The 13,085-nt window shown below is 47.4% G+C and overlaps 1 protein-coding gene across 4 annotated transcripts in view; it reads left to right on the top strand.

Annotated features, from left to right (window-relative positions):
- The first annotated feature begins 104 nt into the window (after positions 1–104).
- ACLY (ATP citrate lyase) overlaps positions 105–13,085 on the top strand; it is a 30,326-nt gene continuing 17,345 nt past the window's right edge. For 2 of the 4 annotated variants that reach the window (XM_055789950.1, XM_055789951.1), the window contains exons 1-5: positions 105–261; positions 7,919–8,088; positions 9,645–9,767; positions 11,293–11,355; positions 12,034–12,224. In XM_055789950.1, the coding sequence (XP_055645925.1) occupies positions 7,930–8,088; positions 9,645–9,767; positions 11,293–11,355; positions 12,034–12,224 (536 nt within the window). In that variant the 5' untranslated portion in view covers positions 105–261; positions 7,919–7,929. Of the gene's footprint in view, positions 262–7,667; positions 7,749–7,918; positions 8,089–9,644; positions 9,768–11,292; positions 11,356–12,033; positions 12,225–13,085 lie in introns of those variants that run through there. The other 2 variants (XM_055789953.1, XM_055789952.1) reach the window with 2 other exon arrangements.

The following is a 13,085-nucleotide window of genomic DNA, read 5'->3' as shown; positions in this document are numbered from 1 at the left end:
CTTTGCGCCGGGGGTTCAGGGCCGAGGGGCGGCAGGGAGGGGCGGAACTACGGCTCCCACAAGGCCGCGCGGCCGCGCCCCACCAGCGGCAGCCAATGGGAGCGCGGCGCCCGCTCAGGCAAGGGTGACGTCACGGAGGCGGCGGCCAATGGGCAGCGGCGGCGCCCGTAGGCCGATGGGCCGGGGAGGCCGCGCCGCGCCGCAGCGAACAAAAGGCGGCGGCGGGGCCCGGGGAGCAGCTGGCGGGCGGCGGGCGCCCAGGTGAGTGCTGGGGGCGTGCTGCTGCTGCTGCGGCGGGGCCTGTGCTCCGCGCCGGGGGGTGGCGGGCCGGGGGAGGCGGGTGGGGGTGTCCGCGGGGCCCGGGAGCGCTGCTGGGCGCCGCCAGCCGGCCCCGCTCCGGGCAGCGGGCGGGCCCCGGGGAGCGCCGCGGGCCGTCGCCCGCCGGCAGTGGGTTTGCAGCCGGGAGCGGGACAGAGCCGGAGCCCCGGGCTGCCTCCGCCGGCCCTGACCTTGGGGGGGCCGGGCCGCCCCTCGGCTGAGCGCTCCCCATCCGCCGGAGGCGGCAGAGCCGGCCTGACAGCGGGGCCGGGGGGGCCGGGCCGGGGCTGTGTGCGGGGGACGCGGCACAAATATTTGACGAGGGCCCGGGAGGAAGGGGCGCTGGTGCGTGCCCGCAGCACAGCCCGTCTTCGCCTGTCCGCCCCCAGTCCCCCGCCGGGCACCGCACCCCGGGGCAGCACCCCCCGCCGGCACCCCTGCGGCCGCGCTTGGGCACGGGGGGAGGGGGGCTGCCTGTGCCTCTCCCTCTCCTGCTTGCCGGGAAGGGACCGGACAGTTCCAGGAGTTGCGAAATGGCTCTTTTCCAGCTCTTTTGTTTGCTACCTGCAAACACCTGCTGTTTACCTTGCTGCTTTGGATACCTCTTCCTTTTGCCCGGGCTCCTCTTTTCTCTCTGTTAAACTACACTTGTCTGCAGACTGAAAACTTCCCTGCGTCCTCAATACGTTCTGTGTAAATACTTGTATTTCTTTTCCTGAATTGGATTTGGAGCTCGGAATATCAGCTCTGCCATCTAACGCTGTTATTCAAACCTCGTAGGGTTTTTTTATGTAGTGTGTGAGGCTTGTGTACCAATGCAGAAAGCTTGCTCTCTGTCCAGCTAGCGCGGCTCTTCGCACCATGAGCAGCTCTGCTTGAAGTGGGAGCCGGCACGACCGACAGCCACCGTTGGGATCCTGCCCAGCCACGCAGGCCAGGGTACGCGCTGCTGCTGGCAGCTTCACGAGCGAGGTGGGGAAGGATTTAAGGAATAAACTTATAAGGACCTTCCCCAAGGCTGCAGGATAAGATGGCCTTTAAAGATAGGGTTCCACATACCCCGCTTCTGGCACTAGGCGCCTACCAGGGCGTTTGGAGCCTGTCTGCTGCTCTCCGTTAGCCAGACTTCCCTCCTTTCATAGTCTCTTCCCCTCCGTGGCTGCTGTCTTGTTCTCAAAGGTTCCATGTCTGCAGGGAACCTCCTCCAGTGCTGGGCATTCAACGCCCTCGCCACCCTAGTGAGTGCACCTGCTTGCATCACACCAGCACAGTGCCAGGCATTTTGTAACACCCAGTGCTGAGGTATCTTGACCCGTGAAGTTGGCCGACTGCTGCAGGGTCTTGGCTGTTGAGCCCTCTCTGTCCTCTGATGAAAGCACGTGTGTTTGCCAGGTGGAAGCTGACGTAACTTGTCATGCTGCTGTGGGCTGAAAATACTGGCTGATCTTGAACTGTGTTAATAAATGACCTGGGATGGAGCGGGAAGGTTGCGGTTTTGTTGACATAGTCTTGGGAGAGAGGGTATGAAATCTTTACTGGAGAGGGAACCCTTTTCTCCCAACAAAAGCATCGCTTGGGTATGGTTGGAGTATGGTGCTGATCTGGATCTAAGAAAATTCCATGCATGAGCGCCATGTTCAGTATGAACACAACTGGTGAAGTTCATAGAGTTATACCTCTGAGACCAGAAAGGGATTAAAGAAAAAGAAACCAAATCAATGTCTTCACATTTTTCTTTTCCTCCCCTTGCAGAGCAGACCGTATTGTGCTGAGTAGTGCCATATCATCTGATCTCTTTAGGAGTCAAGGATACTTTACCCAGGTTCTGTTGTCCACCGTGCCTCTTCTTGTTTCTCCATCTTCTTTTTTCTTTGGACTGCGTTCTCCCTTCAGCTGATCACTAACATATCAGGGCAGATTTATCGGTTGTGTCACAGCAAACACAACATCCAGCTCTTTAATCCTAACTTGCTGCCATCACATCATTTCTCTTGTGAATACACTCAAGAGACTTTCCCCAAGCACAGTTTTTTTGGCATATTTGACAGGTGGTGTTTTGAGGGAATAAATGCTTCTGAGCCATCGAAATTGCGATCGAATCTTTGTACTTGCTAGTGAAGGCTGAAACCCACTGATTTAAAAAGTGCTGGTTATGGCAGAGGTCTCTGATGTGGTGCAGGGAAGCAGTTTGCTTTAGAGCCTCAGTAAATGACCACAAATCATTGATGGAACTCAGTAAATCAGTGACGCTTCCAGAAATAATTTTTTCTTACGCCAGTAACCCACTTGTCAAATGAAGACTAGATGTGTGATCTGTTCAGCAGAGCTCATTGCTGAAGGACAGCATGCTTCAAAGGCAAGAATGGTCCTTGTAACCCAGGCTGGCTCTGGACCTGACCCTGCTTTGAGCTCGAGGTTGGACTAGGTGACTTCCTGAGGCCCCTCTAACCTGAACTATTCTGTGCTCCTATGATCTGTTGCATTGTAACTGAAAAAGTTCGTGGCACATGCTGTGGAAAATGCTTTAAAGTGGCAGTAGATTGTCCTTAACTCAGCATGTTTGGCCAGCAACCAACTGTGTTTCCATAGTACACCCTTCAAGGGAAAAGGTAAGACAGTTTATAATAACTGGACCTGAAGGCTTGTGGTGTAGGTACAGTACAGAACTCGCAGAATGACCAGCAAAGCATCACAGGCAGCCAGAGAGGCATTATGGGTTAGAAACTATTAATTCTATCGGCCCCTATCCTAAATCTTGTGCTGCAGAGGATGCACATTAAGAGCAGGCTGCAAAAGGCATTTTGATCTACTGACATGACTCTGCCGTTGTGTGTGGTGGTTGTAAAATCTGGGGTCTAAAGTATTAAGAAAACTACATTTCAGTCTCACCTAATGAATCATGAACACAGCAGTGTCTGGGAGTGAATCGGTGAAAGAGAACGTTATCCAATAGCTTGTATTTGGTACAGAGAAAGGGATATTATTTTTTTCTGCACCCCTGCTGTTTTTCTTCAGAGGTACATCTATTACTCCATCAGCATCGGTTGGTACTGCAGGTGCTGAGCGTGACTGAAAAGAAGAATATCAAGGATAGAGGAGAGTCCTAACCTGCCTCATTCTTGGGCAGCTGCAAAGCTTCTGCTCCTCTGCTTCTGTGGTGACCTGCAGTCCGTGCTCCTGCTCAGTGTTTGCACAACAGATGCAACCAGTTCATGGAGTCTGCTCTGATTATGTCTCTCTAGTTGATGAGAGACCTGCACAGGCACATACAGCTAGGAACTGCTGATGCCCTATGGATTTTATTTTTTTTTTTCTCCCCTGCTGATCTTTTAGCTTAACAATTCAGCAGACCGAAGCAATTGTTTTGTGCTGTCTATCCCATGAGAAAGGCAGGGTTGGAGCAGCGGAAAAACCAAGTGAGGGGTGTGATTAAAGACTTGCTAATGATTAGGAAATGTCACGGGTAGATAAGGGTTCCTGTTGTTCTGTTGCCATGACACAAGGATTTTGTTACTTTTCATCTACTGCTATTGTAATAATCCTCTAAGTTTTCTCTCTTTACTCTAGTATTGTTATTGCAAAAATGAGGTGATGAAATTGGGAGAGAAATTAGGGGAGCAGCAGAACGTAGTGACATAAAGGCCAGTAAAGTTCCTGACAGAGGAGCAACTTCACAGTGCCATGCTTTGTGGGAGTGCGTTTTGTGTCCCTCGGGTTTAAGCAATCCCATGTTTGTTGCTTGTTCCCACTGACATTTTTTTTTTTATGGACCTGTTTTTTAAGAAGACTTGAGGAATGTCCTGGGTCCAGTTTCCTGCAGTTGCACACGATTACATCTTGTTCACTGGCATAACTAGCATCGGCTTGATTATTTTAATTTGTAAATGTGGACTGAAGGTCTATCTGCAATACTGTTCAGGGGCTCTGTGTCACCCTGGAGAAATGAAAAATACTTAGTTGTTTGTTTGGGTTTTTTAGATTAAGAAATAAGTTTGCCATTTTTCTTTTCTCCATCTGCTTCTACCACAGTGAAATGTGACGCTTTTTTTTCTGGGACTGGCTTTTAGCATAGTGTAGACAGTTGATGGATTTCTAAGGGCTTTGAAAGAAAGGGTATTCCAGCTTCTTACCAGGCAAAGTAAATAGCTGCAGGTAACTTGGGAGCAGGATTTGCTCTCAGAAATAGTACTGCTTTAAAGCAAAAACTGTAATGAAAAGGTTTCAGCGCTACAGTACGGGTGACTTACTGTAGTGTGTGTGTGCAGCTGTGAAGACAAGGTGGCAGAGTGGTGTTTGTGGGAGCGAAGTATGTCTCTGCATGCTTGCGGAATAAGGCTGGGGTTTGTTTGGTGGTGGTTTGGTGTTTTTTTTCTTGCAGTTCTGCCAACCACCAGCTCAAGGTAGAGCCACTTCTATAGTTTTGGAAAGTCTTCCTCTGTGTAGCTAGTCCGTGGCTGGCTTAGCATATAATAAAGCTGTAAGCTTTTGGTCAGAGAAGCTGGCATGTTTTTTCTTGATGGTGCTTATCTGATGCACAGACAATGCCTCATAATTAAGAAAAAAACTTTCTCAGAATGATACTGTGAAACTGATCTACAGTTAGCAGAGGGTAGATGCAAACCAGTTCTGCAAACCTGCTTGAGAGTCTTCTTAGCCTGATGCAGCAAACTCTGGTTGCATTCTAGTAGTTAAACCACTCTCTCTTGCAGCTTCCTTGCTAATAAAGATTAAGCAGTCGAAGTGACTCTGCTAATCTTCAAAATTTGATGCAGATTACAACACAGTTTACACTCCTACAGTCCTGTGGCATTTGCAGGGCAGAGAATTGCAGTTGGCAATGCAATTTTGCGTGGCAAATACTCGGTTGCTGTGTAAGCACAAGAAGCCATGCCTGCAACTCGTTCAGCACGCAGGATGTCTGCCAGCTCCCTGACGACATGGGTGGCCACTGCCACTTACCTGTTGTAGATTGCTTCCCCTTGAGACTGTTACACACCTTGCCCCCTTTCACCTCCCTTTCCTTCCAATCGAAACTCCTATCCTAGAAAGCTGCGGTGGTTTGACACCAAGAAGAGATGAACGTTCCTCCAACTTTGGTGTCCACACTCAGCTTACAGCCAGGATTGCAGCCTGCCTAAGAGGGTTGTGCAGTAAGCCTTCCAACTCCTAAAGTGTTCGAGGTTAATCCACTGGTACCCAGTGTTTCCCCTTCACTGATTCTGTTTCCTCTTCCAATACATGCTGCTGTTCGTTATTCCCTGATAGCTGTGTCTAAATCCTCACCTTGAGATAACGTAGTTATCTCAATGTCACTCCATCTTTTGTAATTGGGAGCACCCAATGGGAGTTCTAGATCGCTTCTAAAGTTACTGCGGAACGGCTGCTCGTAGCCCCAGGACTTGACATAACTCAATGGCTCTCGGTGTTTTTCTGAGACAGCTCTATTCCCACAGCATCGTTGGATAATGTATTTTTAGGAATGCTTATTAGAGAGCAAATGAAGCTAATGCAGCAGACTCAGCGTAGTGTTTGTGTGGGCTGTTACGTTGAGGGGGGAATTGTAGGATGTGCATCTCGCTCTGCAGTGCCAGACAAAATGTGCTTGGTCTCCTTTGGCTTGTTCACAGGAGCTCCCCCCTCCTTAGCCTATGCTGGCTTCGGCACGGGGGTCATAAGAACAAAGTGAGGTTATTTTTAGCAGACTAAATATTAGGTGCAAGTGTTCATGGTGACAAGAACACGGTTTCGATTCTAAGAGTGCTTTACAAAGGTTCTTTTGATTCTATAGGATGCTTTAGAAACCTTGTCTGATGCTGTTTTGAAATGGGATTTAATTGTAAGCCGCACTGAATAGTGTTGGAGCTTTACATAATAATTCTCTGACAGTAGGAACACTTTTTTTTTAACATCTTTTGCCCTTTCTGTAGCTTCTCATCTTCTATTTTAACACTGGAATTGCATCTGAAAAGCTGTTAGAAGCAAATCTGACTGCCAGTTCTTAAGCCTAGTTACCAGCTTTCAATAACAGTACTTAGTCCAGTCTGTTTCATTCTACAAACTTACCGAGAAGGCAGCCTGCCTCCTACTCCTCCTTTCTGCAGAATAAATATTTTGTCTATTTGGGGGGAACACGCAAACCAAACCTCTTTCTTCCTGCTCTAGGGGAAAAAAAGGTCTTTATTTCTAATGATGGCTAATTATTCCCTGGCATACTCTATGCTTGCTTATGGGATTAATAACCCAGTTGATTACTAGTGGTTATCACCCAGAAGGTAGCACAGAAATAACTGTGGAATTTTTAAACTGTGTATTTTTGTGTATCTTAAGTGAGGCATCTATTTTGTGATAGCCTGGGCAGTTAGTTAGTCTTAATGAGCCATTCAGATACTTCACTGTCCAGATACTCGGGTAGAATCTGAGCTCTTTTTTTCCTGCATTGGTGCCTTTCTCCTTCGCAGCTCTGGTTTTTTGGATTTCCTGCCACGTTGGCTATGCCTGGGGACAGTGACATGACCTCCGGTCACTCTGAATGCAGTGTGAGCCGCTGCTCGAGCTTCTGTCAGCAGGCTGACATTTCAGAAAAATCAAAACTGCTTACTGACCTCTGGCTGATCACAAGACATGGTTCTGATCTTTGACATGTGCAGGCAGGTTCACTGGGATTATTCTTTCAAATAAATGTATATTGCAGCTAAAAATAAACGCCTCTGACACCTATGACTTTGCTGCATACCAGAAAGAAAAGTTACAGTCCTGAGATCAGAGATCATTTACTTATGTCAGTTCAGAATATACTTTTTAAAAGAAAAGAAGGCCGTCTCCAGGAAAGGCATGAAATCAGAAATTGTTAAAAAAATATTTTTTTTTTAAAAAAGGGAAACTGTCTAACTGTAATCTTCTTTGTTGTCTTGAGCATCTTATTCTGTGAGGTGTGAACCTGTTTCCAAGACATCTAGGTTCTGAAACAAAACAAATAAACCTATGATGTAAATGCATTCTGATCTCGGTAATACGGTCAACATTTTCTTTTGCCTTTAGAAAAAGGTACAGGGGGTTGCTAATTTGCTGGCTGTTAAGCTTGGCTCGGAAACATGGCGTGCCATAAGAAAGCAAGCGGGAAGGAGGGTTTGCCTCTCCTGTAGCTTTGTCCCTCCCTGTTACTGAACTAGAACGAGTGGGAGGTGTGTTATGTAGGTCCCACAACAGCAAACGCGGGCTGCTGTGTAGTTTGAGGCAAGGTGCCTGAGCTGAGCGCTCCCCTAGGTGTGGGGGATGCTCGGAGCTGGCAGGTTTGGTAAAGACGCAGTGGTGGCTGGGGCGAGCCCTGAGGATTACACCTTTCCCTGCAGGCAAGGCTGGACCAGAATAGTGTTTGGGGCAGTGGGATGGGGCAGAAGTTTTAAGCAACACAAATATTTCTTGCTTATCAGGTAAGTTTTATAGCCTTATTTATAGTGGGGACGCACAGCCCCAGCTCTGTATTTGCTTTTAGTTTTGCACTGAGCATTGATCTGGGCAATTTTGTGTTGATTGTGAGTCTTCTGTGAGAACTGGACTCTGTTCCTGATTACTACTTTTTTTTTTTTTTTTTCCAATTCAGACTAGGTAGCCATGTCAGCCAAAGCCATCTCTGAGCAGACGGGGAAGGAGTTCTTGTATAAGTATATCTGCACATCCTCTGCCATCCAGAACCGTTTCAAGTATGCCCGAGTCACCCCAGTCACTGACTGGGCACGGCTCACCCAGGACCACCCTTGGCTTCTGAGTGAGGTAAGGAGAGCGACTTGCCTTCCTGTAGTGACTGAGCCCTCGTCAAACCTCTGCCCACTCAAACCACGTCATGCCGTGGCAGGTTGCGAGCAGAACTGTATTCCGGATCTTTCTTGAAGGACCGGTCGCTGCTGCTGCTCTGCCACATTCATTTGCAACACTGATGAAGAAACAAGCCTTGCTTCGGGGCCGTTGTATCACCTTCTAGGGGACCTGATTATAAAATTCCTTTAAGGGCTGTGAAATACATGAGCAGAGATAACTGCAAATGAAAATTGCTAATAATCACACAGAAGGGAAACGAGGGTAATTCAGGCAAAGCAAGAGTCTCTTGAGATGTCAGTCCCTGTTCTCAAACCCTTATTTTCTGAAATCATGGAGTGCTTTCTCCTTGGCTAGTTTTTATGTTCAGTTAGGATACTGCTCACATTTCTTACATCCAAGCAAAATGTCAGGGAAACCTTTTTTTTTTTTTTTTGCTTTTTCTATGCAAAATCTTTTATATCTCCTTGTGCTTCATTCATAGCCATGCACTTCCTGTAGAGAAAACATATCCAGAGCTCTTTTTATTAGTTGTCCAACCTGGCTCCTTTCCAGTGATTAATTATATTGAGTCATTGGTTGGTAGAAATGAATGTTGCCGTCTTTTACTGACTGACTGATAGAAGCGCTGCACTAAGTAATTAAATGTTCCATACTCAAGTGGATCAGTGAATTGCAGGTAGATATCAGCAGTGCCTCTAAAGAGCCTTGCAGAAAGCCAGAAGGGAGCAAGGATGCAATCTGTCCTTTAAGGCAGACTTCTGTAACGCTAGAAGGGGCTGGAGGGTCCAGCAGAATGACCACAATCAGCGTTCTGTACCACAACGTGTTACGTTCTGACTGTACGCTGCAAGTTGCTGAAGTTCCAGGACACATCAGCTGTACAGAATGGCACCCACTTCTTATTTAATAAAAAAAAAAAAGGCAAGCTGGAGATAAAGTTGACTGAAACGGGCAGGACCCTGGCCCTAGCCAGTCTCACATGCAGATTACATAGTGACAGCAGGAGGTTTCTTTGTAAGTAGCTGTGTTTGCTCTGCCTCTGATAGTTCCTCCTCATGAGCCTCTGCTCACAGAGAAATATTAACTTCACGATGCATCTCACAAAGACAGTCTGCAAAACTGATAGGGTGATGCATGCTTTTCAGTGTGATTTTTTTTCATTTTTTTTTCTTTGGTTTTTTTTTTTTACAGAAAGTGAGTACATATACCCCATCCTTTGCTTTGAAAGAGTTATCAAAGTTCATCAAAAAAAGCCAAAACAAACTGTCAACTCAATCTCTGATGTGTACTCATGTCTGAGTAGAAATAAGGCAGCTCTTCGCAAGTGCAGCATAAAAAAAACCCTGCAGGCATGTTGTACTAGGAGATGGCTTTGCTAAAAAATTAAATAAATTCTGCAAGGACACATTGTACAGAATTTTAAGTTTTTGTTTTACCATCTGCAGAGAATCACTTGACCGAAATCACTTTCTAATGCTTCTTTCTTTTCACCTCTCTTGCACAACATGTAGCGTTTAGTGGTGAAGCCAGATCAGCTAATAAAGAGACGTGGGAAGCTCGGGCTGGTTGGAATTAACCTCACTTTGGATCAGGTGAAGGTTTGGCTCAAACAGCGTCTGGGCCAAGAAACCACGGTGAGTGCCACCTTAGCAGCAAATAAGAATTTTTTTTATTCTGTCTTTTGTGCCTGCTTGCGTGATAGGAACTGGTGTGCGGGTATTTCTCTTGCTTACGGTCGTTTAAAATGCATGTTATGCTGATACCAAAGGAACTGAGGAACTGTCCCACGTGTGAACTTCGTGCTGGTGAAGGAGCACTAATAAATGACACACCTTGACAGGGGAGCACAGCTTGGAGTTCCCTTCTACCGTTCACTGCCCAGGTCTGCTGTGTAGGGCCTGTGTGGTGGGAGCTCGGCAGGAATTAGTACTGTTTTGAAAGTCCTTCCACTTGGGAGTCAGCAGCTGACAGCTCAGATGCTGTGCCTGGTTGGCATAGCTGCTTCACTTTAATACCCAAGGCAGATTTAACAAGGCAAGTATAAAAGCTGTCATAAAATTGTCCTCTTATTGTAGCCAGCCAGTGTGTTTTGGCTGATGACTGTTACTTCAAGTCCTTTAACTCAGTGCTGGCTTTAATATTTACTCTGCTGGGAGTGATGCTGCAATGCTAATGATAAAGAAATGCCTGCCATCCCAGCCGCTGTGTTTCAGGAGCTGATAGAGTTCTGCTGCCTCAAGGAAACGGATGCCTTGGTCCTACTGTGATTGATTTGCTGCTGGCTCCAGCACCGAGCTGTGCAGCCGAGCCAGTGAGGCTTGCCTCGAGGCCGTTGCAAAACAGCAAGCGACTGCGTTCTGAGTGTCTGCCCATCACGAAAATGATGGATGTTGAAATTGCCTCTTTAGCCCAATACAACAACCCATCTAAAGGAAGGACTGTGCCAAAGACTTGTGTCCAGTGATGTTTGATCCTGAAGCATTGTCCTTGGGAGCGGAGGCTATCTCCTGTGGCCAATGCAGGAGTGTTCCTTGAGTCAGGAAACTTGGATGGTAGGAAAGCATCGATGCAGGACAGTTCCTGGGACCTTGCTGTAGCTGTCTGTCCCTGCAGGGAGAGGCTAAAGGTTTTTCTTACTGGTCTATGCTCACTGACACCACTTCCAGGGAGAGTGCTGGGCACAGGCCTTTGCCCCTGCTGCTCCCTGTCTAGCTCAGGTCCCTCACTTCTGTGTTGTTGGTTTTTTTCTTTTTTCTTTTCTTCGAAGCTCCAAGAAGTTCAAGCCGTCACATTTCAGACTGCACTAAGCAGTGCTCTGTAAAGGTGCTGCCTCTGGGACAGGAGACGAAGAGCAGCCACCCTGGTGTAATTCTGGCGGCAGTCTGGCCCATTAGGAAGGGGGAAGGTGGCCAACTCCTGTAATAACCTGTGAAGTTCACATACCCTGGAGTGCTACAGCAGCACGTCTAGCAGCGATGGTGCTTGCTTGATGCTGTGCTGGAGAGGGAGGAGTGTGGTTCCCCAGGAAGCACAGTGGAGAGGTCGGGAGGAAGTGATTTTAGAGCAGCGTTGATTAATTCTCGATGCCTGCCTTGTGCTGTCATAAATGTGGATATTGGACAAGCGTTTATTGGTGTTTGTCTTTTTTTCTGCCTGCAGATTGCTAATGCCAAGGGGATCCTAAAGAATTTTCTGATTGAACCCTTCGTACCTCACAAACAGGTTAGTATACCAAACAAAAACTGTTTAAAAGTACTTCTAAATCTCTTTTGACTTGCATGCAACTTAGATGAACTGATACAGAAAGCAGAAGTTTGGGAGTGTGCTGTTAAGCCGACAGTGTCAAGATGTGTGGTTGGAGCTGTCTGCAGGCCCAGCATTAGTCCATGCAAAGAGTTGTTAATAATCATGCTGGTTGCGGTTGCTCTGTTGGGAGGAGGTCACAGATGACCTGAGAGGGACCGAGGTGGTTGGTCAAGGCAGTTCACTGCTCCTTGAATCCGGTACTTCTGTTGCTGTGAGATATCTCACCTTGTGCTGGTGAAATATTTAAATTCTGCCCACAGAGTTGGAAGGGTATAATAACCTAAGATAGAGGTGCTTTCAGTGCATGCAAGGAAGGAGCCTGGTTTGCACTTCAGCCGTGTAAGATGGGAACAGTTTTCTCTAGGGAAAGTCCCTGGCACCTTCACCAGGATGAAGCACTCTGGGCCCTGCCGCTCTCCCTCCCAGGCCAGCACAGCCCGTGTTCCTCTGGGGAGTGTCTGGGCTGCCCCACTGCTGCTTCTCCTTGGAAAGCTCAGTGGTGTGCTCAGTTACCTCATCCCTAGCATTGATGCAAGAGCCTCGGTCTTCCCTAGGTGCGACTTGCTAACGCTTGTGCCTGGGTCTGTGGTACAGGAGGAAGAGTTCTACGTGTGCATATATGCTGCCCGTGAGGGAGACTACGTACTCTTTCATCACGAAGGGGGTGTGGATGTGGGAGATGTTGATGCCAAAGCTCAGAAGTTGCTTGTGGCGGTGGATGAAAAACTCAATGAATCGGATGTAAAGAAGCACCTCCTGCAGCATGCACCAGCAAATAAAAAGGAGTAAGTACATGTGCCCAGTTCCAGGCAGGGCCAGCCACCCAGAAGCTTCTCTTTATTTCCATGCAACATCCCTTTGTTCTATTTCACCCTAAAGCTTGCTCTCCTACCCTTCTTGCTGCTCTCAAGAATACGCCGTGCATCCTAAATCAAAGATGTTTGACCTTAACTGATCTGCTTGGAAAACTCAAAAGTAAGCGTTCGTAGTGCTTTGAGCCTTCACTTGACAGGAGCACTTCGTGGTCTACTGAAGTCTTGACCCCTGCGATGCTGGAGATGTGTATTGAATTCTGATCCTTCATGCCAGCATAAAGAGTTTCTTATATTTAGTAGAATTAGTGCTAAGATGTGGATCTGATTGCTGATTCAGAAATGTATTCTTTACCCTGGCCCAGTCTAAGCTTCTTCTGACTATCCTTTAATTAGATGCCTATACCTAGCTATCTTAATGAGTCATGATTTTTCCAAACATAATGTAATCACTGATGGCATTGATTAGCACTGGAAGGCTGAAGAAGCCTGTCACTAATATAGTTTACTGCAGTCTCTTCCCCATCCCAGCTAATGAAGCTCGGTTCTGACAAAAGATGTATATCTGACAGTGAGAGGCAGTGATGCGTTTTTGTCTCTGAGTGAGATTAAACAGACCGAACATCTATGTGACCATTGTGAGCAACTGTGTTCTCAGCAGAGTCTGGTGGAGTGTAATTAAGATGAGTCATCAAGGTCTTTCTTTCCTTGAGTCATCACCTAGGCTTCTTCCAGAGAAGATGAATGAGAATGAAAGAAATTGATACAGAGTAGGTCTGCAGATTGCCACGAATATAAATGAAGCAGAGCAGGCTGTGCTTTGTATTTGGCTGC

The sequence above is a fragment of the Falco peregrinus genome, chromosome 18, assembly GCF_023634155.1.
Source record: "Falco peregrinus isolate bFalPer1 chromosome 18, bFalPer1.pri, whole genome shotgun sequence".
Lineage (NCBI taxonomy): Eukaryota > Metazoa > Chordata > Aves > Falconiformes > Falconidae > Falco > Falco peregrinus.
This window is presented reverse-complemented; position numbering and strand designations above follow the sequence as displayed.